This window comes from Cervus elaphus, chromosome 19, assembly GCF_910594005.1.
Source record: "Cervus elaphus chromosome 19, mCerEla1.1, whole genome shotgun sequence".
NCBI classification, from domain to species: Eukaryota; Metazoa; Chordata; class Mammalia; order Artiodactyla; family Cervidae; genus Cervus; species Cervus elaphus.
The window spans coordinates 84282315-84309277 of record NC_057833.1 but is presented as its reverse complement, the minus strand read 5'-3'; the positions used below and the strand labels follow the sequence as shown (position 1 = coordinate 84309277).

The 26963-nt window shown below is 37.6% G+C and overlaps 1 protein-coding gene across 5 annotated transcripts in view; it reads right to left on the bottom strand.

Moving 5' to 3' along the window:
• The window catches only part of PPP2R3A (protein phosphatase 2 regulatory subunit B''alpha), a 228811-nt gene that overhangs the window by 17934 nt on the left and 183914 nt on the right, over positions 1 to 26963 (bottom strand). For all 5 annotated transcript variants that reach the window (XM_043874682.1, XM_043874683.1, XM_043874681.1 and 2 more), the window contains 3 exons: positions 11095 to 11270; positions 10468 to 10586; positions 7934 to 8040 (listed from right to left, as the gene is read on the bottom strand). In XM_043874682.1, coding sequence (XP_043730617.1) covers positions 7934 to 8040; positions 10468 to 10586; positions 11095 to 11270 — 402 coding nt within the window. The remainder of the gene's footprint in view (positions 1 to 7933; positions 8041 to 10467; positions 10587 to 11094; positions 11271 to 26963) is intronic.

The following is a 26963-nucleotide window of genomic DNA, read 5'->3' as shown; positions in this document are numbered from 1 at the left end:
GTATTGGATTAATACCCTTTACCCATTAAGGAGGTGCTCCTTTTAAGTTTGCTTAGTTTCATTTTTTCCAAATTAGAAAATATATTTTATCACATGCCTTCAAAGAATCAGTCTATATTTTCTTTTCTTTCTCCTTTAATCTGTTAATGACAGATTTTGTAAAGCTGAACCACTTGCAATCTTGGGATAAAAGCAACTTACTTATGATGTATTCTTTTATATATGTTGGTAGATTTGACAAGTTAATCTGTATTTCAGTTTTAATATCTGTAAAATAGGGCTAAAGCATCTACAAGATACGAGTTTTGTGATTAAAATGAATTAAAATATTCAGAATAGTGCTTGGCATAGAGTATGCTTTGTGGTTGTGTATGTATAAATTAATAGATTTAATTTTTGTTTGGGTCTGTTTTGTCATCCTTTTTCATGCATCTTGAGATGACAGCCTAATTTATTTCTTTCTACAGATTACAACTTTTCCATTGTTTATATCCCACAGATTTTAATAAATATAATGCTTTTATTGCCTGGTTCTAAAAAAACCTGTAATTGGTTTTTTGATTATCTCTGTAGCTTAATGGTTATTTTAAGATATATTTAATTTTTCAAAATGTTATTTTTAACTTTCCAGATACATACATTTTTGTTGTTGCTAATTTCATAAGTAACAAATATGGCCTATATGTTAGTAATTTTTAAAAATGTAATAGCCTTCATGCCTTAATAAATAGGCACTGTATTGTGATGGTTCCATATTTGTTGGGTACCAAATCTATTTTTGAGTACCTCTATGAATGTTTAGTAATTCTATATTCTTTATGTATTTTTGGTCCTATTTGATTTGTTGGGTTTTATATGACTATGGGATTGTCAATTTTTCCTTTGTATTTCTATCAGATTTGCTTTTTGTATTGCATAAAGTTGGTGACTTATTTTCATGGCCAACTGCTGAAATACTGATGTTTCTTTTAAAGCTTTCAATTCTCTCTCTCTCATAAACACTGCTATACCTCATTTCCTCTTATTTACTGTTTATTTGGCTGTTGCCTCTGTGTTATGTATGAATCTAAAGAATAGTGTACAGTTGGATTTTCAATCCATTCTGAGTTTTGTGATTCATACTACGTTTGGACTTATTCTGTCTATTTTGTACTGTCCTTGGCTTTCTGTCTCCTGTTTTACTGTAGCGAACATCTGCTGTTCCTTCACCAGCACAGCGTTTCCCCTTTTTTGACCGTATGTTCAAATTTCCCAAATTTTCCTTGAGAAAACACGTGGTTTGGATGAACCTGAACTTCTGTCCAAGCTAATTTCTAGGTCTGACTCCTTCTAGAGCTGGTTCAGGGACTAGACCCAAAACAAGCCAATTACAGCCAAACAAGTCCTGGGCTTTTGTAGAATGTGGTGGGAAAGGGACTTGCTCTTTTATTTGAATGTAAAGCTATCATTTTGCCACCACATACTAAAAACTTGCTGAAGAGTGAATGAAAGAAAAGCATTACGTAAGAGATTAAAGAGATACAATCTAAGTCTCTGAAGTCAGTACTAGCCCTAGACTTTTCAGTTCTTTAAGCCCACAATTTCCTTTTTGCTAAGGCTTTGCTTTTCCTGTATGCCAATGTGAGTTAAAGTCACTTCTTACCAAAAGAATACTGGTTAAACACACTTGTCTTTTAGTAGACTGAATTTTCTATATACAAAATTTTTTTCCAGTTAATAGTCTTACTGTCTTTTTCTGAAAATGATTGGAAAGTTTTCCATTTAATATTTAGTGATTTTCCTTAAAAATTTTAACAGACATTTTAACTCTAGTTATCATTAGAAAAATATAAATTTATCAGTGGCTGTATTCTCCACTCTAATAAAGATTCACCCTGACCTTCTTTTACTATTTGTTAATGGTATCTATAATAAATACTTACCCAATTCAAAGGATAAATTTTGCTAATTTTGTTGTTTCTTATATCCCACTATTCCTCTAGGACATATTTACCTTGTTGCTGAAGAAAACCCTTTAATATTTCTTTCAAAGATTGTCTGTGGGTGGTAAACATTTTGCATCTCCTGATGTCTAAAAATGTCTTCATCTGTCCCTTACATTTAAATAGGAACAGAATTCAAGGTTCAAAGTTATTTTTTAAAAAATGCTGTTTCTTTTTGTGTTTATATTGTGGGTATTTTTTTTTTTCTCTCTAATAGCTTTTCAGTTCTATCTTTTTATGTTCTGAGATTTCATTCTAATACAGGAGTTGGGAAACTGCAAGCTGTGGTCCAAATCTGTCTCACCACCTGTTCTGGTATAATAGCCCATGAACTAAGAATTGTTTTACCTTTTTAAATTAAAAAAAAAAAATCAGAGATTATGTCATGACGTTAAAATGATCTGAACTTAATATCTCAGTGTCTGTTAAAAATTTTATTGGAACACAGCCACATTCATTTGCTTACATATTATGGCTACTTTCACACCACAATGGCAGGGCCAAGTAACTGTGACAGAGATTGCAAAGCCTAAAATATTTATTACCTGGCCAGAAAAAATTAGCTGACTTCTGTTTCTGTTTATATTTTTATTTGTTTTAATAGCTAAAATTCTGGAAATTATCTGGCTATTATTTCTAGGGCTTCTACAAGAATTTCTTATCCCCGTATTACAATCAATATTATAAATAAAAAAATTTTCAGATGTGTCCATTCTGTTATCACATCACCCAATGATTGTGTTTTCTTTCATTTAAAATTTTATCTGTCTAAAAATAGACAGACTTCTCTGGTGGTCTAGTACTTGAGACTCTGCGCTTCCACTGCAGGGGGCATGAGTTTGATCCCTGGTTGGGGAAGTAAGATCCTGCATGCCACACAGTGTAGCCAAAAAAAAAACAAATAGTAAATATGCCCATTTTGATGTCTTGCTCTGATTGCTGTAGTGAGTCCGGGGCTAAAAGCTCTCTCATTTGCTGTATTTTGTTGGCTGACATTTGTCTGCTTTACCGTGTACTGTTGCCCTGTACTGGATGCCCAGGAGACAGCGGTGTGGACTTGCTGGTACTTTATGAGAATAGGGGGATGGACAGGCCATGCATGTCTGAGGTTATTGATACTTCCGGCAATCTTGATTCCAGCTTGTGCTTCATCCAGCCTGGGATTTTGCATGATGTACTCTGCATGTAAGTTATAGTATACAGCCTTGACGTACCTTTCAGATGTGTCCAGGAGAAATATCAACAACCTCAGATATGCAGATGACACCACCCTTATGGCAGAAAGCCAAGAGGAACTAAAGAGCCTCTTGATGAACGTGGAAGAGGACAGTGAAAAAGTTGGCTTAAAACTAAACATTCAAAAAATGAAGATCATGGCATCCAGTCCCATCACTTCATGGCAAATAGATGGGGAAACAATGACAGACTTTCTTTTCTTGGGCTCCAAAATCACTGCAGATGGTGACTGCGGCCATGAAATTAAAAGATACTTGCTCCTTGGAGGAAAAGCTACGACCAACCTAGACAACATATTGAAAAGCAGAGACATTACTTTGCCAACAAAGGTCTGCACAGTCAAAGCTATGATTTTTCCAGTAGTCATGTATGGATGTGAGAGTTGGACCATAAAGAAAGCTAAGCACTGAAGAATTGATGCTTTTGAACTGTGGTGTTGGAAAAGATGCTTGAGAGTCCCTTGGACTGCAAGAAAATCAAACCAGTCAATCCTAAAGGAAATCAGTCATGAATATTCATCGGAAGGACTGATACTGAAGCTGAAACTCCAATGCTTTGGCCACCTGATGAGAAGAACTGACTCATTGGAAAAGACCCTGATGCTGGGAAAGATTGAAGGCAGGAGGAGAAAGGGACAATAGAGGATGAAATGGTTGGATGGCATCACCAACTCAATGGATATGAGTTTGAGCAAGTTCCTGGGGTTGGTGATGGACAGGGAAGCCTTGTGTGCTGCAGTCCATGTGGTTGAAAAGAGTCAGACACGACTGAGTGGCTGAACTGAATGGGGCCATGCTGCTCTAAGATTCCATTCTTTCTGCTTTTGTCTTTCCTTTAAGAGTAGGATGGGATGTATAGGGTTCAACCTACCTGGATTGAACCTCCCTTTTGCTTTTGGTTTCAGTCATATTAAGGTATAGATCATCTTTAAGTACTGCTCCCTTATCTGTGCCAATTATCTTTCTCATCTTCCGGCAGAGAACCAAAGCTCTGGCTCCCTCTTCAATCTGATTCCATCTGCTGTCCTGTTAGTCCACTGGAAGTTTCTCTTCTTACTTCAGGTGATGCTCTGTATTTCTTATTTTTATATGGCATGAGAGATTGAAAACTACAGGATGCTTTGTTTACCACCTTGAAATGAGAAGCTACTCTATATTATTGTAATACTTTTGGGAAGTCTACTGAAGTTTTGTTTGTGGCTTAATATTTATTTTGTAAATAGTCTCTGGACAATTCACCACAAAAATATTTTCAGGGAATAATTTACTACGGATGCAAATAACAGGTTTTAAGTTCTCCTTTTTTTTCTTTTGGAGTTTCTGCTTCAAAAATTTGATGTTTTCAGGACAACTTTTTGGGGGTGGTTAGTTGTTTTTTTGAAAGTCTGGCTGCTACAGGTCTTGGTTGCAGCACATGGGATCTTAAGTTGCAGGATCTTTTTTATTTTCAGTTGTGGCACAGTGGCTCCTAGTTGCAGCATGCAGGATCTAGTTCCCAGACCAGGACTTGAACCCAGGCCGCTGGCACTGGGATTGTGGAGTGTTAACCACTGGACCACCAGGGAGGTCTCTATTTAGTCTTTTTAAATTCAACTTTTGTTACCATTCTATAATGGAATTGTTTTCTTTTTATAAATGAGTTTGTTCACTTACATTCACTGATCAAAAAGTATTTATTTTAGTTCTGTCATCTTTATGCTGCATGGTGTGTGTTTTTCTTTTTTGTGCACACATGTCTTCTGATTGAATTAGAATATTTAGAGTCTGGCTTTGGTTTTTCAAGTGTTTATTTTAATTAATAGTCTTAAACTTCAACTTATCAGCTTTAGAGGGTAGCCGTTGAGGACTTGCTAATGAAACTTACACATATGTTTCTTCCTCCTCTCTACATCCCACTTTGAGTTATGTTATTTTTTCCAGAATGCTATGTTCTGACCCTATCCTTTATATTTAAATGGACTGAACACTCACTGTTATTTCTCTTCCACCATGGTCGCTCCATTTCTGGACTCCTTATTTTGGCTATCTCTTTGTTTTATGATTATGCCCTTTTTAAACAAAAGCTCTTGGGTGCTTTATTCCTTTCAGTTTTTAGAAAATTCCCATTTATGTTCTCATGCTTGAATGTCATCTTGTGTTAGTATAAAACTTTAGGGTACAGAATTTCTTTCTCTGAGAGACTTATAAATGTTGCTTCATGATCTTTTCCAGTATTCATTTTTACTGTGGCAGTCTCTGAGGCAAGGTTGACATTTTTTCCCTTCTTACCTGGTGACTTGGAACTGAAAAAGTCCTCCAAATAATCTTTGAATTCTGTTAAATTCACCACACATCTATTGGGCCAGTCATTATCATATGGTGTGATTTCTGACCTTTCAGACTCAGGTCTTCTTTTATTTCAAAGAAGCTTTTCTATTTGAATTTTTTTTTCTACTTCATTTGTTCTGTTGTCTAGTATGTGTAAGTTAGGTCCCTTTTGTTTTCCTCACATATACCTAATTTTCTTTCTGATACTTTATTTTGTTCTTTTCTATTCTGTTTTATTTTAAGGTCTTTTTTCATATTCCTATTTTTTCTTTGATGGTCAATAATTATACACTCACAAAATGATTTTTTTAATGGTTAAATGGGATTGCACTGTGTATATGTATGATAATTTTATTAATCTTATTACTTAGATTGTCTCTGGTTTTCACTATTATAAACATCTGCACATGTTCTTAACGGTAGTGATATTGCTTCATAAAATCAGTAAACTCACCCCTGTTCCTAACTAATGAAGCTCACTGACAAAGAGTTAAATCACGCCTGTGAACAGAGCTGCTCCTCTGGGTTCTGACGATTCTGTCATCTCCTGGTCCTTTTAGGCCTAGGGATGATATGGCTCCCCACCATTGCTAATTCTGGGTATCTGTGTCACTTCTTATTGGCGTCTCTAAAATCCTCCTGTGTATTTGTAAGTTTGCTCTGTGTGTGTGTGTGTTCGTGTGTGCTCAGCTGTGCCAGACTCTTTGCAACCCCATGGATTGTAGCCTGCCAGGCTCCTCTGTTCATGGTAAGTTTCCAGGCAAGAATACTGGAGCGGGTTGCCATTTCCTACTCCAGGAGATTTTCCTGACCCAAGAATCGAACCCACATCTCTTGTGTCTCCTGTACTGGCAGGCAGATTCTTTACCACTGTCCCACCTGGGAAGCCCTATCTGTTAAATACACCCTAGAAATTTATCCCACATATGTATAAAATAACATGTATGTAAGATTATTCACTGCAACCTTATATCTCTAATATTTCACTATTTTCACTATAATGCCTGTGAATAGAGGAATATAAGATAATGGTGTAACTATACAGTGGAATATTATGCAGTTATAAAAAACTTGGCACATTCACTGAATATATTTATGGAATAATTTCCAATTTATTGATTTGTTTTTCCTCCAATCTTCAGTTATTCTTTTATTAATTTTTTTATACACTCAGGGATCCCCAGATATTTATGCTGCCTCATTTATACCTCAATGATCATAAAATACAAGTATTTTATTCACCATGCTGTTCTCCCAAGCTTTGTTGTTACTGTTTTTAGATTTATTGAAGTTTGATACAAAAAACTGGACACACTTAGTGAATACATGTTGATGATTTTGGAATATGCAGATATCTGTCATATCATCACTACATTCAAGGCACTAAATATATCCATTACTTCCAGACATTTCCTTGTGTTCTTTTTTTTCTTTTGCAGGAACACTTAACATAAGATCTATCTTCTTAATATATTTTAAACTGCACGGTACCACATGTTAACTATAGATACTATGTTCTACAGCAGGTCTCCAGAACTTATGTAACAGAAACTTTATAAAAAGTGTGGAAAAAGCTGGGAACCGAATAGTGAGTATGCTATCATATATGTAAGAGAAAAAAAGAAAGAAAAAAATGTCTATGTGTATTTGCTTTCATACACATATACATATGTATGAAGAGAGAGTGTGAGAACGGGAGGACCAGGACGGAGCATCCTTGGAAAAGCACATAAAGTGGTAACAGTGGCTGCTTCTGGGGAGAACTGAGTAGCAGGAAACTTACTATTTATTCTTTAACTCTGAATATTAAGTGACTACTGCCTATTCAAAAAGTATTACATTAATAATAAGGATTAATTGAGAGCCTTACAGAAACAGTGACTATAGAGGAACTGCGAAAGAAATCACTAGAAGATGAAAACAGCCAACAAATTATAGATACTGAAATGTTCTAAGCAGTAAAAGTCTTGGACAATTTAATTTCTTACCATGGTCCCTTTGTAGAAGTTAACTTCTTATTCAGAGTTGAACACACAAAACCATGTCTGATAAAGGTTTGTTTTGATGATCATAATGATCTTTATTATTTAAAAGAGCTTCAGTTCTCCTGTGTTTATAGGGTTTACTAACATCCCTAACAAAGTAGTATGACTGCACAGTGATCTCCGTTTTCAGTGGAAGGTACAACTTCATTAAAGGAAATGGCACATGAGAGGACTTTTTATAAAATCAGTGAAGGGAAGAGAAGACTGCTGGGGGAATGTTCACTCAACTAAAATTGAGTTAAAATCACTCATTTTTATGATGTGGCAAAAACAGGAAAGGACTACTAGCTTGAGTTTTTACAGGTGACCCTAATGTGGTTACCCCTGTTAGAGAAGCTCACAAGGCACAGGGAGACTCACTCACCCTTCCTGGAACTGCGCCTGGGCAGACTCCTCTGCTACAAGGCTCTCATACTCTTCAGCAGCAAACCTGTCCCAGTCGGAAGGCTCAGGACTCTCATTCTCCACATCCTGATTGGGAAGGGGATGGCCACAGGAAACAGAATCAAAAACAAAAATTGGAGATAGGTCATCACAAATGTTTTACATCCTGAAAAAACCTATGTGAAAAATGTTTCATTTGACCCCACGGACTATACAGTTCATGGAATTCTCCAGGCAAGAATACTGGAATAGGTAGCCTTTCTCTTCTTCAGGGGATCTTCCCAACCCACAGGTTGAACCCAGGTCTCCTGCATTGTAGGCAGGTTCTTTACCAGCTGAGCCACCAGGGAAGTCCAAGAATACTAGAGTGGGCAGCCTATCCCTTCTCCAGCTGATCTTCCCAACCTAGGAGTTGAACTGGGGTTTCCGGCATTACTGGCTGATTCTTTACCAACTGAGCCATCAGGGAAGCCCTAAACATGTTAAGAGAGGTACTAAAGTCACAATCCTAAACTGATTTTCTACACCTTGAATCACAAAATTATTAAGCACTGTTCATCAGCTGGACTGTTTGGGTCTAGATTCTTCAGCCTTTAACCAGAGGCTTCTCTAGCCCCCTCTCCTCTCACACTTGGCATAGCAGTGATCTGGAGTGACCTGTGGTTTGCATGTGCCCACCTGAAATGCGGTTTCCCTGGTGGCTCAGATGGTAATGAATCTGTCTGCAATGCAGGCGACCTGGGTTCGACCTCTGGGTTGGGAAAATCCTCTGGAGAAGAAAATGGCAACCTACACCAGTATTCTTTTTTTAATTTATTTTTTAATTGAAGGATAACTGCTTTACAGAATTTTGTTGTTTTCTGTCAAACCTCAACTTGAATCAGCCATATACTGCTCCACTATTCTCGCCTGGAGAATTCCATGGACAGAGGCTACAGTCCCTGGGGTTGTAAGAGTCAGACAGGACTGAGTGACTTAAACTTAACCTGAAATATACCATCCCTTCCTCTAGCGAATTTTTATTGCTTCCTTCACAGCCAGCCCGGATACCCTGCCATCTGAGTTACCTTCTTAGAAACAGCCCTTCTCCCCCTAGTCATTTCCTTCATTGTACTACGTATGCTTGGTTGCCAACTTTTGTTCTCCTGTCCTTGTCATCTCTATATACCCATTCTTTTTATATACTGACTTATCTCTATATAACCTCCAGTGTCTCTTCAACACAGTACCTGGAATTTACTAAGCACTTACTAATAGCATTCTTTGCAGATCAGAATGTTGATAATTACTACCTCTAAGAAAAAAGAGGAAAAATTTAAAGTAAAATTTGTAATACAAATAAAAAAATGAAGGGGGAAAAATTTCCTTCTACAATACAGGCTGCATCTTAGATTATATGTTCTAGGTAAAGTGATGTTTTTCCATAATGAAATTGGGTTAACATTGCTCTAGGATGTAAGGTTAGTTATGCTAGAACCTAAGTACCTTAATACTGACTACACAATGTGTTAATGACTATAATCCATTTGAAGAACTGCACCCCACCTTTTAAACATGTCTGAAATTGCTATGCATCTTAGATTTATAATTGCTTTTTCTTTAAAGGTATATAAAATAATGGGATATTTTAAACTCAATGAAATATAATACTGACTTTAGGCTAGTGATAATGTACCTTGATAGGCCCCAAGTTCTGGTGCAGAGTATTTGTTTTTAGAAGCTGGTCCTTGTATTCTTGGCTATTAATATTTAGGTCAAACAGTTATGCAACATATGAAAGACAAAGAAAAGACTGAGGAAGTTTCCTGTAGTGTATTCAACCAGTTCTTTTCCATCAATATAGTTTTTACTCTTTAAACAGGGGAATAGAAGGAGAAGTGGTGATATTCTGCTCTTTGTTTGTTTTTTTTCTGGACATGGGTTTTCTGAGAGTCCACAGGTTTTTGCGTATGGGGAAGGCAGCTCACAGCTCTTCAGCTGTAGAATGACTTCAAACTGATGTCATGTACAGTCATCATTACCGCTTGAAAAAGTGTTACATTTATCTGAAGGTTGTCTATCTTGGAGAGCATCTAGTTTTCATTACCAGGCCATCCCGAAATTGAATGGTACAGTTAAATCAAGCCCAGTGTACTCTGTAACAGAGATGTATCTATTGATATAGGTTTTTTTTTTTTAATGAATAATAAAATGAACACACGTTTATTGATTTGAAAGTGAGAAAGACAATTATTTCAAAATTTTCTGTAACCAGTTTCTATGTATATGGAAGTACACAAAACACACAATTCATTCAATGAAAGGTAGATGCAGGTTATTACCTACACTTGAAGATTAGCTATGGGAAGAGATGGACTCTAAATCCTTTATTCTTTCTTTTCAGTATGTGATGAAATGTTTTAAATGTAAGCCTTTTTAAATACCAAAATTCCTGCAGACAGAGGCCACTTTTATCTGAAGCATACATCCCCTGATATTGCATCCCTCAAACAGAAGTTAAAACTATACTGGTACCTTCTGGACTGCAAAGGGATCTCTTTGTTCATGGTCTAAGTATTTCTCCAGATTAAAGAAAGTGTCATAAAAGATGTGAGCCATTCTGCATCTCTTCAGATCTCGTAGAGTTATTTTGCCTGTGTAAGAACAAATCTGGTAAATTTCAAAGGCTTTTTTTGAAGTGGAAAAAAAAAAAAACCAGCTTCTACTGAAGTTTAAAAGGATATATGCATATGCTTATTTGATTATAAAAATTTGATTTTTTTTGAGGTAAAGTTCACATAAAATTCACCATTTTAACCATTCTAATGGTTTTTCATACATTCACAATGTTGCATAAGCATCACCACTATCACATGCCCTAGCATTTTCTTCACCTCCAAAGGACACTCTGTACCCATCAAACAGTCTCACCCCCCTCCCCTCTGCAATCCTCCCCAACTGGCTACCACTAATCTGCCTTCTGAATTCGCCATCAATTGTTAGTTCTATGCTAACGCTAAAGCAGAAACTTAAATACTTCTGTATTTGGAGAGCCTGTGTGGAAGACTCTGGGAAGTTAAATAATTTGGAACAATCCAGGATTACAACCCCCACTCTGTACTGGAGATGAACAATGCAACTTGGCTCTTTATTCAATCTTACCATCACTGGCTGGCTTCACCAGGTCAAGCATCTGGCACAACAAATCATGGAATGGCAAGGGCTCAATGCCCATGGCTTCCATCCGTTCACACTGCTCCTCGTAGAAGTATTCCAGCTCGTACATGGAGAGCACTCCATCCCCATCCACATCCATACAGCGGAACCAGTACTCAATGCTAGGAGGTAAGGATACTCATTAGCAATGGCCTGTTAAAGCTCTTTTATTCACCAGATTTATTATTGTTTGTTTCTTTTAAAAGTTATACATGGGTATACTTCGGACTTAGACATAGTTTTACAAAATTTATTAGAAAAAATGGCAGTCATTTTTAAAATTTTCTCTTCCCCAGATCCAAGCATTTTCAACACTTGATTCTTTTGGTTTTTATCTTTACATTTCAGTTAAGGTGTCTATATTGTTCCTTTCTTGTATTTCTGATTTAAAGACTGTGGTTTAATTTTGCACTATGAAAGATGAGGTTTCAGGTCTTTTGCTACTCATTCCACCTTACCCACATGCCCTTTATAACCTCTTAGCATAGATAAATAACTCAACATTCACAGTTTATAACTTTACATTTTCCTTTTATCTCTCGTTTAGTTTTGGGATACAGTACATGTTACTACCACTAATTCAAAGACTTCTGCTAGTTTTCTACGTCCATAATCAGTCCCATTGGGTATTCTATCAATTGCATTTCCTTGAAATCTTTTTCAGTTCCTCTGACCTATTCTAATCTGGACTGGTTGATCTTTAGGCCTGATTTATAGTTTCACCCTAGGGAATCCTTTCACCTTTCTGCTGTTTCTTATATCTCACATTTTCCTCATTCTTGGTTTGCTTCCTTGTTTGGTAAAGCACATTCTTCAGTAGCTTCCTAAAAAAGGGAGCATAGCAGGTACATTTTTTGGATGTTAGATCATTGAAAATACCCTTATCTACCCCCTAATGTGGTTGGTATATATAGAATTATGGCATGATGGTTCTTTTCTTCAGAATTTTAAAGGCCCTGATTCACTGTCCTCCATTTATCCACTGTTGTTGAGAAGTCTAAAGCCACTGATCCTTTGCAACCTTTTTTTTTTTTTTTCCCCTTTGAAGCCTACAGAGGTTTCTGAGTTCCTGGTGTTTTAAAATAAAACTGATGAAGTGCCTTGGTCTGGATCTAATTCACTTTTGCTGGGCTCAGCGCCTCCTCAGTTTGTAAACTAGTATTCTTAAGTTCTTGGACATTTTCTTAAAATTGTTTTATTTCTTGTCTGCTTCTCTTTCCCCTTATCCACTCTCTTTCTGGAATTCTTGTTATTCAAATCAGCATGGTCCAATATGGTGACCGCTAGCCATATGTGGATAACCCAATTTGAGATGTCTTTAAAAAAAAAATTTGTTTTCTGTTAATATTTATTTATTTGACTGTGCCAGATATTAGTTGCAGCATGTGGGATCTAGTTCCCTGACCAGGGACTGAACCCGGTCCCCCTGCACTGGGAATGCAGAATCTTAGCCCCTGGACCACCAGGAAAATCCCTGGGATGTCTTTAAGTGCAAACACAGATTTCGAAGACTTTGTAAGAAAAAAACAGTAAAACATCTTATCAATACTTTTATACTGATTACATGTTGGAAAAATATTTTAGATATATGGTATTAAATAAGAGACGTAAGTAAGATTAATCCTATGTTTCTTTTTACTCTCTTACTGTGGTTAATTTTATTTAAAAAATTTAAACACATTTAAAGTAAAAATTGTATGTATTTAAGATATATAACAAAATAATGTGATATAGACAGTGAAACAATTACTACAGTAAAGCTGCTTAACATAGCATCTCCCCACAATATTACTATTTTGCAGGATAGTAGGGATGTAGAGGACCTGAAATCTACCCTCTTAAGTGAATTTTCAGCATTTAAAACAATATTATACTAAATGTATAGTCATTATATTGTACATTAGATCTCTAGATTTATTCATCCTGTATAACTGCAACTTTGTACACTGGGTCAGCATCTCCTCTTTTCCCTTATACCCCCAGCCCCTGGTAACCACCATTCTACTTTCTGCTTCTATTAAGTCTGACTTTTTTTTGATTCCCATATAAGAGATCATGTATGACTTTCTGTGCCTGGCTTATTCCACTTAGTATAATATCCTCCAGGTTAATCCATGTTGCAAATGACAGGATTTCCTCCTTTTCGAAGGGTGAATAATATTCTATTGTGTGTGTATACATATACCACATTTTATTTATCTACTTATTCTGTGAGAGACATTTAGCTTGATTTCATATAATGTTGTAATGAACAAGGGAGTTCAGGTATCTCTTCAAGGGACTGACTTCAGAGTTCTGGTTCAAGATGGTCAAATAGGAACTCGCTTTCTCCCATGGATGCATCTATATAGCTACATATGGACCAGTTTCTTCTGAAAAAACCGTAAAAACTAGCTGAGTGACTTCTACATTATTGGGAAAATGAGAAAAACTCTTATTTAGTGGAAAAAACTCTTATTTAGTGGATAGGAGATGCTGAGACACAATCTTGCTGTAAACCCCAGCACACTGACCCACAATTAGGAGGAAACTGGAAATCCAGAGCTTTTCCTCGAGGAACAAAGAGTTTGAATCCCATGTTGTGAACCCAACTTTTAAGACCTGCAACTGAGACAAATACCCTCAAATCTAGCTTTTTCCCTTCCTTTTAAAAAACTGAAGTATAGTTGACATGTGACATTATATTAGCAGACTTTCCTGGTGGCTCAGATGGTAAAGCGTCCGCCTACAATGTGCGAGACCCAGGTTCAATCCCTGGGTCAGGAAGATCTCCTGGAGAAGGAAATGGCAACCCACTCCAGTATTCTTGCCTGGAAAATCCCATGGATGGAGGAGCCTGGTAGGCTACAGTCTATGGGGTCGCAAAGAGTCGGACAGTTAGTTTCGAGTGTACAACATAGTGATTTGACATTTGTACACATTATGAATTGGTCACCACAATAAGTCTAGTAACCATCTGTTACCAAAGTTATTACTGTATTATTGACTATATTCTCTATGCTATACACTATATCCCTGTGCCTGATTTATTTTATACCTGGAAGTTTGTACCTCTTAATTTCTTTCGTCTATTTTACCCAACCACCCGCTTACCCTCTGGTGACCTCTACTGTGTTCTCTCTACTGGTGCTTCTGTTTAGTCTGTTTGATTGTTAAATTCCACATATAAATGAAATCATATAGTATTTGTCTTTCTCTGTCAGACCTATTTCACTTAGCATAATACCCTTAGAGTCCATTCCTGTTGTTTCATATGTCAAGCTTTCATTCTTTTTTTATGGCTAAGTAAAATTCCACTGTGTGTATGTGTGTATCACATCACCTTTATCCACTTATCTATTGATGAATACTTAGGTTACTTCCATATGTTGGGTGTTGTGAATAATGCTGCAGTGAATGTTGGAGAGCATGTATCTTTTAAAAATAATATTTTTATTTTCTTTGGGTAAATACCCAGAAGTGAAATTACTGGATCATATAGCAGTTCTATTTTTAATTTTTTGAGGAACGTCTACATTGTTCCATAGTGGTTGCACCAATTTACATTCTCATAATAGTGCATAAGGGTCCCCTTTTCTCCATATCCTTGCCAACACTTGTCATTTGTTGTTTGTTTGATAACAGTCATTCTGAAAGGTGTGAGGATAGCTCATTGTGGTTTATATTTGCACTACACTGATGATTAGTGATGTTGAATACCATTTTATGCATCTGTTGGCCATCTCTATGTCTTTCTTGAAAAAGTGTTTGTTCAGGCTTTTTGCTCATTTTAAAATCAGGTTGGGATTTTTGATACTGAGCTATGTAAGTTTTAAAAAATATACTTTAGATATTAACCCCTTATCAGATATATCATCTACAAGTATTTCTTCCTATTCAGTAAACTGCCTTTATGTTTGTTGATGGTTTCCTTCGTTGCGCAAAACCTTTAAAATTGATGTACTCTTATTTATTTTTGTTTTTCCTGCCCTTGCCTGAGGAGACAGATTAAAAAAAAATACTGCTAAGTCTAATTTTAAAGAGTGTACAGCCTATGTTTTCTTCTAGGAGTTTTTTATGGTTTCAGATCTCACATTTAAGTCTTCAATCCTTTTTGAGTTTATATTTTGTATACAGCATAGTGAGTGATCCAGTTTCATTCTTGTGCGTGAAGCTGTCAAGTTTCCCAATATCATTTATTAAAGACATTGTCTTTTACCTATTGTATATTCTTGGCTTCACTGTTGTACATTCAGTTCAGTTCAGTTGCTCATCGGTGTACGACTCTGCAACCCCATGGACTGCAGCATGCAAGGCTTCCCTGTCCATCACCAACTCCCGGAGCTTACTTAAATTCATGTGCAGCGAGTCAGTGAGCCATCCAACCATCTCACCCTCTGTCGTCCCTTCTCCTCCTGCCTTCAACCTTTCCCAGCATCAGGATCTTTTCCAATGAGTCAGTTCTTTGTATCAGGTGGCCAAAGTATTGGAGTTTCAGCTTCAGCATCAGTTCTTCCAATGAATATTCAGGACTGATTTCCTTTAGGATCGGCTGGCTGGATCTCCTTGCAGTCCGAGGGACTCTCAAGCATCTTCTCCAGCGTCACAGAAGTGTCAGTTCTTTGGCACTCATCATTCTTTACAGTCCAACTCTCACATACATACATGACTAGTGAAAAAACCATAGCTTTGACTGTATGGACCTTTGTTGGCAAAGTAATGTCTCTGCTTTTTAATATGCTGTCTAGGTTGGTCATAGCCTTTCTTCTAAGGAGCAAGCATCTGTTAATTTCATGGCTGCAGTCACCATTTGCAGTGATTTTGGAGCCCCCAAAATAAAGTCTGTCACTGTTTCCATTGTTTCCCCATCTATTTGCAATGAAAGGATGGGACCAGATGCCATGATCTTAGTTTTCTGAATGGTGAGTTTTAAGCCAACTTTTTCACTCTCCTGTTTCACTTTCATCAAGAGGCTCTTTAGTTCTTCTTCACTTACTGCCATAACGGTGGTGTAATCTGCCTATCTGAGGTTATTGATATTTCTCCCACCAATCTTGATGCCAGCTTGTGCTTCATCCAGCCCACCATTTCTCATGATGTACTCTGCATATAAGTTAAAGAAGCAGGGTGACAATATACAGCCATGATGTACTCCTTTCCCGATTTGGAACCAGTCTGTTGTTCCATGTCCAGTTCTAACTATTGCTTCTTAACCTGCATACAGATGTCTCAGAAGGCAGGTAAGGGTGTCTGGTATTCGCACCTCTTGAAGGATTTTCCACAGTCTGTTGTGATGCACATAATCAAAGGCTTTGGTGTAGTCAATAAAGCAGAAGTAGATGTTTTACTGGAACTCTTGTGCTTTTTCGATGATTCAATGGATGTTGGCAATTTGATCTCTGGTTCTTTTCTAAATCCAGCTTGAACATCTGGAAGTTCACAGTTCATGTACTGTTGAAGCCTGGGTTGGAGAATTTTGAGCATTCCCTTGCTAGTGTGTGAGATGAGTGCAGTTAGGCTTGAATATTGTGCTTTTGTGCTTGAATATTCACTGCCACTGCCTTTCTTTTGGACTGGAATGGAAACTGACCTTTTCCATTCCCGCGGCCACTTCTGAGTTTTCCAAATTTTCTGGCATATTGAGTGCAGCACTTTCACATCATCACCTTTAGGATTTGAAATAGCTCAGCTGGAATTCCATCACCTCCTCTAGCTTTGTTCATAATGATGCTTCCTGAGACCTACTTGCCTTCACATTCCAGGATGTCTGGCTCTAGGTGAGTGATCACACCATCATGATTATCTGGGTCGTGAAGATGTTTTTTGTATAGTTTTTCTGTGTATCCTTGCCACCTCTTCTTAATATCTTCTGCTTCTGTTAGGTCCATACTGTTTCTGTCCTTTATTGTGCCTATCTTTGCATGAAATGTTTCCTTGGTATCTCTAATTTTCTTGAAGAGCTCTTTAGTCTTCCCATTCTATTATTTTCCTCTATATCTTTGCACTGATCACTGAAGAAGGCTTTCTTATCTCTCCTTGCTATTCATGAAACTCTGCATTCAAATGGGTATATCTTTCCTTTTCTCCTTTGCCTTTACCTTCTTTTCTCAGTTATTTGTAAGGCCTCCTCAGACAACCATTTTGCCTTTTTGCATTGCTTTTTCTTGGGGATGGTCTTGATCACTGCCTCCTGTACTGTGTCAAGAGCCTCCATCCATAGTTCTTCAGGCACTCTATCAGATTTAATCCCTTGAATCTATTTGTCACGTCCACTGTATAATTGTAAGGAATTTGATTTAGGGCATACCTGAATGGTCTAGTGGTTTTCCCTATTTTCTTCAATTCACGTCTGAATTTGGCAATAAGGAGTTCATGATCTGAGCCACAGTCAGTTCCCAGTCTTGTTTTTGCTGACTGTATAGAGTTTCTCCATCTTTGGCTGCAAAGAATATAATCAATCTGATTTTGGTATTGACCATCTGTGTAGAGTCTCCTCTTGTGTTGCTGGAAGACAGTGTTTGCTATGACCAGTGCATTCTCTTGGCAAAACTCTTGTTAGTCTTTGCCCTGCTTCTTTTTGAACTCCAAGGCCAAATTTGCCTGTTACTCCAGGTATGTCTTGAGTTCCTACTTTTACATTCCAGGCCCCTGTAATGAAAAGGGCATCTTTTTTGGGTGTTAGTTCTAGAAGGTCTTGTAGGTCTTCATAGCACCATTCAACTTCAGCTCCTTAAGCATTACTGGTTGGGGCATAGACTTGAATTACTGTGATGTTGAATGGTTTGCCTTGGAAACAAACAGTTCATTCTGTCATTTTTGAGATTGTACCCAAGAACTGTCTTTCCGACTCTTCTGTTGACTATGAGGGCTACTCCATTTCTTCTAAGTGATTCTTGCCCACAGTAGTAGATATAACGGTCATCTGAGTTGAATTCGCCCATTCCTGTGAATGGTGGTACGTTAACTGACCATATAAGAGGGGCTTTATTTCTGGGCTCTCTATTCTCCATTGCTCTGTGTGTCTCTTTTTGTGCCACAACCATACTGCTTGGATTCCTATAGCTTTGTAGCACAGTTTGAAATCAGGGTGTATGACACCCCTGGCTTTGTTCCTCTTTTAAATTGCTTTGGTTTTCACAGTCTTTCATGTTCTAGAATACACTTTAGGATGCTTTGTTTCAATTCTGCAAAAAATGCTGTTGTTACTTTGATAAGAGATTTCATTGAATCTGTAGATTGCTTTGGGTAGTATGGACATTTTAACAACATTAGTTCCTTCATCAATGTTTAATGGTTTTCAGAGTATAGGTCTTTCACTTTCTTGGCAAATTTTATTCTTATTCTTTTGGCTGCAATTGTAAATAGGATTGTCTTAATTTCTATTTCTCATAGTTCATTATTGGTGTATAGAAATGCAGCTGATTTCTATATATTGATTTTGTATCCTGAAGTTTTACTGAATTCATATATTAGTTTCAATAGTTTTTATTTTTTTTGGTGGAGTTTTTAGGGTTTTCTATATATATTATCATGTCATTTGCAAATAGGGACTGCTTCCTTTCCAATGTGGATGCCTTTTATTTCTTTTTCTTGTGTGACTGTTGTTGCTAGGACTTCTGATACTATTTTGAATAAAAGTGTCAATAGTGGACACTTTTCCTTCTTCCTGATCTTAAAGGAAAAGCATTTGGCTTTTCATTGTTAAGTATTTTCTGAGCTACTGGTTTGTCATACACAGCTCTTATTATGTGGATACATGTTTCCTCTATACCCACTTTATTGAGAGTTTTTATAAAAAATGGATATTGAATTTTGTCAAACACCTTTTCTGCATTGATTCAAATCATCATGTGGTTTTTATTCTTTACTTTGTTAATGTAATATATCATGTTGATTTATTTGTGTATATAGAACCATCCTTGCATCTGCGGAATACACTTGATAATGGTGTATGGTTCTTTTACTATACTGTTGATATCTGTCTAATATTTTGTTTAGAATTTTTGCATTTATGTTCATCCGGGATGCTGGCCTGTAATTTTTTTTGTAGTGTCTTTATCTGGTTTTGGTATCAGCATAATGCTGGCTTCAGAGAATGAATTTAGAATAGTTCCTTCCTCTTCAATTTTTTGGAATAATTTGAGAAGGATAGGTATTAACTCTTCCTTGAGTTTGTTGAATTTACCTGTTGTCTGGTCCTGGGCTTGTTTGTTGGGAGGTTTTTTAAAATTTCTAATTCAGTTTCATTACTAGGCATCTGTCTGTTCAAATTTTCTATTTTTCTTGATTCACTTTTGGAAGGTTGCATGTTTCTGGGAACTTACCCATTTCTTCTAGGCTGTCCATTTTGTTGGCAAATAATTGTTTATAGTAATCTTTTATGATCCTTTGTATTTCTGTTGTGTCAGTTATAACTTCTTTGCTTTCAGGTCTGTTTTGCCTGATATTAATATTGCTACTACAGGTTTATTTTCATTTTCATTTACATGAAATATCTTTTTTTATCCCTTCACTTTCATTCTGTGTATGTCTTTAGATCTGAAGCCTGGGAATGCAGCATATAAATGGGTCTTGTTATTTTAATCCATTCAGCCACCTTTCTCTTTTGATTGGAACATTTAGTCCATTTACATTTAAAGTAGTTATTGATAGGTATGTACTTATTGCCATTTTGTTAATTGTTTTGTAGTTCCTCTGTTCATTTCTTCTTTTCTTGTCCTCTTTGTGATTTGATGACTTTCTTTAGTGTGTTGTTTGTATTCCTTTCTCTTTGTTTTTTTGTGTGTATATTATAGGCTTTAGGTTTGTGGTTACCATGAGGTTCATAAACAACAACCTATGTAAACAGCAGTCTATTTAAATGGATGGTCATTTAAGTCAGAGCACATTCTAAAAGCACTACTTACCCCCCACCCAGATATTTTATGTTTTTGACATATTTTGCATCTTTTTGTGTATCGTCTATTTGTTTCATATATAGGTGATTTTACTACTTTTGTCTTTTAACCTTCATATTAGCTTTGTAGGTGACCAGGTAGAGTATTCTTGGTTGTATAATTTTTTTCTTTTAGCACTTTGAATACCATGTTAGTCTCTTCTGGCCTGAAAAGTTTCTGCTGACAAGTCAGCTGATAGTCTTATGTGGGTGTCCCTTGTTGCCTTAAAGATTTCTTCTTGGTCTTCAATGTTTGAGGTTTTAATTATAATGTATCTTGGTATGGGTCTCTTGGGTTCATCTTATTTGGGACTCTGTGCATCCTGGACTTGGATGTCTGTTTTGCTAGCCAGGTCAGGAAAGTTTTCAGTCATTTCTCTTCAAATATGTTTTGAAGAAAAATTTCCGTCTGTGACCCCTGTGAATGTTAATACACTTGATGTTGTCTCACAACTTGATGTTGTCTCCCTTACCAGAGATCAAACCTGTGCCCCCTGTAGTGGAAGCATGGAGTTTGAACCACTGGACTACCATGGAAGTTCCAAGCTATCTTCATTTTAAAAATTATTATTATTTTATTTTTTTGCTGTTTTGATTGGGTAATATCCACTACCCTGTCTCAGATTGTTGATCTATTCTTCTGCATCTTCTAGTCTGCTGTTGATTCCCTCTGGTGTATTTTTCATTTCTGTTAATCTATTTTCCAGTTCTGATTGGTTCTTTTCTCTATCATCTATCTCATTGTTGCAGTTCTCACCAAGTTCATCCATTCTCCAGAGTTCAGTGAACAACTTTAAGACTATTAATTTGAACTTTTTATCTGGTTAATTGCTTATCTCCATTTTGTTTATTTTTCCCCTTGGTTTTGTCTTGTTTTCTCATTTGTCGGCTATTCCTGTGTCTCCTCATTTTGCCTCTCTGTATTTGTTTCTACATATTACAGCTACACCTCTCATTCTTGAAGGACTGGCCCTATGTAAGTATCTGTGGGCCCAGTGGCACCATCACCCCAGGCACCAGAGCGAGATCCTCCTGTCACCCCTGTATGTGCTGTGTGCGCCTTCTTGTTGTGGTTGGGCTGCAAGTGCTGCGCGTGCACTGGTAGATGGGGCTGGCCCCTGACCTGGCTAGCTGAGTGGCTTGGCTACAACTGCTGTTGACACCCTCGCGGGTAGGGCGAGCCCCCAGCCTGGCTGTCCGTGAAGCCTGGCTGTGACTGCTGTGGGTACATTAGTGTGCAAGGCTTGTCCCCTCTAGCAGGAGCCATTTCTGAGGGGCGCTGGTGCCGGCTGGGACTACTAGCCAGGTAGGGCAGGGTGGGTGCTATTTTGGAGGCACTGGTTGAGGCGGGTGGGTTGGGCAGTGTGAGTTCTCAGAGGAATGCTGGGGATGGGTCCAAGGTGTTAGGTAGGTTGATGGAGAGCGACAGAAATGGTACCTGGCAGAACAGGAGAGTAAAAACAAAAAGGATGCCCAACAGCACTTCTATTACTGGAGAAAGATCCACCAGAAACCTGCCTTTTATGGCACATGCCCTAAAATAAGTCTCCCTCTTGTATGATCCAGGTGCTTTTCAAGCTACTGTCTCTGTGCAGGGACTCAGAGTAAGTGAGCTTGTGTGAGCTTTTCAAGAGCAGAGCTTTATTTTCCCACAGTCCTTAGGCTCTCCTGGACATAAGCCCAGCTGATTTTCAAAGCCAGACATTGTGGGGATTCATTGACTCATCTTCCCTGAGTAGGCCTATGGGCTATGAAGCCCGACATAGGGCTTGAGCTTCTTGCTCCTCAAGGGGGGACCTCCTCGGTTATCATACGCCTCCAGCTTGTGGCATTGCCTCAGGGGCATGGGTTCTGTTGGAATCCATCTCTGCCTCTCCTGTCTGTCTTGATGTGGCCTTTTATTTATATCTAGAGTTGTAGAAAATTTGTTCTGCTAGTTTTCAGGTTGTTCTCAAAGACAGCTGTTCCATATAAAGTAGTTTTAGTGTGTCTGTGGGAGGAGATGAGCTTAGTTTTTCTTTTTCTGCCATCTTGACCTGGACTCTCCCTGAAACATTTAGCTTTGAAAACCAATGAGGCTAGAGTCCATGAGTCCTACAAGGCTATACTGAAGTGAGAAAAGGCTCTTAAAGGGTTTTATGCTTGGTCTCACCTGCACCACAGCCCAGTTTAGAAGCAGCCACTATAAGGTGCCAGGTTTTCTGTTAAGGAGGCAAATTTCTTTAAGCCTTGGCCTAAGGGATAAGCATCTAATTTAATGCACATCTAGGGGCCTCCTGGCTATGCCGAAAGGACAGACACTAGCAGGCACCATCTTTACACTCTCTCTGTGGCTCACTCCAGCCAGAGGGCACCAATTTCCCACTCTCTCACTGCTTTACAGAACACCAGTATCTCACCAGTGTCCTGGCTTTTATGTCGGGTGCTCCAGTTTTTATTGCGCCACCTGGGGGAATGCCACTTGACTGCCTGGCTCGGGAAGCCAGCATGGCCTATGGTACCATAGCATGGGACCATAACAGTTTGAGACAGTTCTTAGCAGGCTACCATATCCAGGGGACAGCACAGACAGCAGACCAGAAAACACTCCTAGTCTTTCAGTGAGAAGCCTATTTGCTTAACCAGGAACTTGGGCCCGAGGGGTAGGCTTCTGATTTGGCACACATCCAGGTCAACAGAGGCGCTCTCAGGGAATGAGGACTGATGGATGCAATCTCTGAGCATCCCCTCTGCCATACTCTAGCTGGTTGTATCTTTCAGAAAAGAGCTTATAAACTTGTCTGACACCTTGGTTACTGTGGCTGCCTCCAGGGACATCTCTGGATTGTCTGGCTCTGGTGGCCAACAGGACTTATACTCATGGGTTCCACAGGACTGTAACCAAAGGAGAAAGAATTCTTAAAGAGGTACCACTCCCAGGGCAAAGCAAGACGCAACACCCAGGAGCCCAGTCTATCCTATTAGCTTACCATCACAGCTGCAGTCAGAGGGATAGAAATTCTTAATTAAACACAGATCTAAGGGTAATCCTTTCCAGAGGCCGCAAAGGGTGGGTGTTTCTTCATACTGTCTTTCTGCTGTACTCCAGAGCCCCAGGATCTCCTGGAGAGGAATTTTTATGTATGTCTGGTGCCCTGGGTTTTATATCTGGAGCCCTGGTTTTACCGGTTGCCACCCAGGGGACACCTGATCACCTGGTTCTGGTGGCCAGGGGGCTTGCATTCCTAGGTACCATGAGACTATAACAGCTGGAGAGACAGTTCATTGTAAGCTACCAAACCAGAGCACTATGCAAACAGCAGAGTGAAATATAAACCCACCAGTCTTCCTGTGAAAAATGTGTACTTATGTGTGCTGGAGCACTGGCTTTAGCCACAGGCCTTGGGTTTGGCTCACATTTAGGGCCCTATGGAGGTGCTTTTAGGGAACACAAGGTGATGGATGCCATCCTTTTACTCTCACTTTGTCTTGCCTCAGCCTACCAGTACCTCCCAGAAAGGAGGTTAGATAGTCATTTAGCACCCCTGATTTTTTTGACCGTTGCCCAGGGATATCTCCTAATTACTTAGTTCTGATGGCAAGTGGGACTTATACTTGTGGCGCCATAAGACTTTATACATTTGCATAATTTAAGAGCTGCTGATGACAGTCTCCCACTTCCCTGGTGACTCAGACAGTAAAGCGTCTGCCTGCAGTGCGGGAGACCTGGGTTTGATCCCTGGGTTGGGAATATCCCTTGGAGAAGGACATGGCAACCCACTCCAGTACTCTTGTCTGGAAAATTCCATGGCTAGCTTTTAATCAGCCTGAATCTAGCTGCTGCCTGAGATCCTTCCTTTGGGACACTGACAAGTCTTCACATACTCTTAACTACTGGGAACCATTAAACTTCAAATAGGATGCTTGGATGAGTACAAAGGTTTGAAAGACAATCAAAAGCTAGGGCAGAGTTGAACCATAATGTTCATGTCCTATGTGAAGCCACTTCAAGATTGGGAGAGGGATTTGTTTTATCTAATGCATAGAAACTAACATAGGGAGTCAAGCACAATGAAGAAAGAGAAAAAGATGTTCCAAACTAAAGAACAAGGGAAAAAAATCTCAGAAAAAAATCCTTAATGAAATTGAGATAACTGATTAACCTGATAAAGAGTTCAAAATAAAGGTCATAAAAATCCTCACCAAACTCAGAAGAAGAAAGAATGAATACAGTGAGAACTTCAACAAAGACAGAAAATATATTAAAAAAATGCTAAAGTTACAGAGTTGAACAATACAATAATGGAATGAAATACACTAGGGGAGTCCAACAGCAGACTAGATGAAGTGAAGAAAGGATCAGTGAACTCAAAGACATGGCAGTGGAGTTCATACAGTCAGGAGCAAAAGTCACAAAGAATGAAGTAACGTGAAGACTGCTTAAATGACTTATGGAACAGTATCAAACAGACCAATATTTGCATTACAGGGGTCTGAAAAGGAGAAGAGAGAGAGAAAGAGGCAGAAACAGAAAACTTAATTGAAATAATGGCTGAAAACATTCCTAACATGGTGAAAGAAACAGACATCTGGATCTAGGGAGCCCAAAGAATTCCAAAACAGAGAAACCCAAAGAGATCCACAGGAACACATATTAAAATGTAAAAAGCTAAAGACAAGAAGAGAATCTTAAAAGCAGCAAGAGAAAAAAAAAACAACTAGCTGCATACAAGGAAACCCCTATAAGATGATGAATTGATTTTTCAGCAGAAAAATTGTAGACCACAAGGGAGCAGCATGGTGTATTCAAAGTGTGGAAAGAAAACGTCTAGCCCAGAGTACTCTACCAGGCATTGTTTTCATCAAGAACTGAAGAAGAGATAAAGAGTTTTCCAGACAAGCAAAGCTAACAGAGTTTATTACCACTAAACTGGCCTTATAAGAAATAAAAGAAAAGTACTTTTTTAAAACTGAAAAAAATGGGGCTAATTAGTAACAAGAAAACACATGAAAGTATATATCTCACAGGTAATGACAAATACATAGTAAAGATGGTGAATTATTTATAAAATATGAAAGTTAAAATATAAAAGTAGTAAAAATCACTATTATTAACACATATATAAAAGATGCAAAATGTGACAATAAAAAATGACAGGAGAGAGCAAGAATGTAGAGCTCTAGAATTCATTCAAACTTTTATGTAAGCCCCATAGTAACCAAAAAGCAATAACCTATAAGAGATACACAAAAGATAAATCTAAGCATACCATGAAAGTCATCACACTATAAAGAGAACATAAGAAGAAAGAAACAGAGAACTACAACAACAATCAGAAAACAATTAACAAAATGGCAGTAAATACATAACTATCAATAATTACTTTAAATGTAAATGGACTAAATTCTCCAATCAAAGGACACAAACTGGCTAAATGGATAAGAAAACAAGACCCAGCTATATGCTGCATACAAAAATTCACTCACTGTAAATACATGCGCAGACTGAAAGTGAAGGAATGGAAAATGATTTCACTCAAATGGAAACAAAAAGAAAGCTGGGTTAGCAATACTTGTGTCAGACAAAAGACTTTATATAATAAAGACTGTAATAAGAGGGAAAGAACGGCATTACAGAATGATATAGAAATCAACATGAGGACATATCATTTGTAAATATTTATGCACCTCAATATATAAAACAAATATTACCAGACTTAAATGGACAAATAGGCAGCAGTACAATAATAGGTGGCAATACAATAATAGTAAGATACTTAACTACCACAATTTCATCAATGAATACATCATTCAGATAGAAAATCAGTGAGGAAACATATCTTAAATGACATGTTAGGTCAGATGAGCTTAATTGATACATACAAAACATTCCATCAAAAGCAGCAAAACACACTCTTCACAAATGACATGAGAGTTTCTTCAAGATAGATCATACATTATGCTATAAAACATGTCAATAAATTTAAGAAAGTTCATATTTTATCAAGCATCTTTTCTGATAGTTGTATAAAACTAGAAATTAATTGCAAGAAGAAAACTGGGAAAACATCAAATATGTAGCAATTAAACAACATGATACTGAACAACCAACATATCAAAGAAATAAAAGAAAGCAAACAATACCTTGAGATAAATGAAAATCAAAATACAACATACCAAAACTTACAGGATATAGTGAAAGTTGTTCTAAGGGGAAAATTCATAGTGATAAATGCTTATATCAAAACCCAAGAAATATCTGAAATAATAACTGAACTTTAATCCTCTAGCAACTAGAGAGAGTAGAACAAATGAAACCCAAAAGTAATAGAAGGAAGGAAACAACAAAGATCAGAGTGGAAATAAATGAAAAAGAGGTTAAAAAGACAATAAAAAGTCAATGGAACTAAGAGCTGGTCCTTTGAAAAGATGAACAAAATTGATAAACCTGCAGCTATACTCCCAAAGAGAGAGAAGTCAAATAAAACCAGAAGTGAAAGAGAAAACATTAATAGTGACAGTACTGAAATACAAAGGATTATAGGAGGCTACTATGAACAATTACACACCAACAAACTTGACACGCTAGAAAAAAATGGATAAACTCCTAGAAACATACAACCTACCAAGATTTGAATTATGAAAAAAAGAAAATCTGAACAGTCTAATTACTAGTAAGGTGACTGAATCAGTAATGAAAAACCTCCCAACAAAGTAAAGTCTGGGACCAGAGTTACTAGTGAATTCTATAAAACATCTAAAAAGAATTAACACTGGTTCTCTCAAACTATTCTAAAAGACAGGAGAGGAAGGAATATCCAAACTAATTTTGAGGCCAGCATTACCCTCAAATGACAATATCAGACAAGGATGCCACAAGAAAATTACAGGCCAATATTTCTGATAATTATAGATGAAAAAA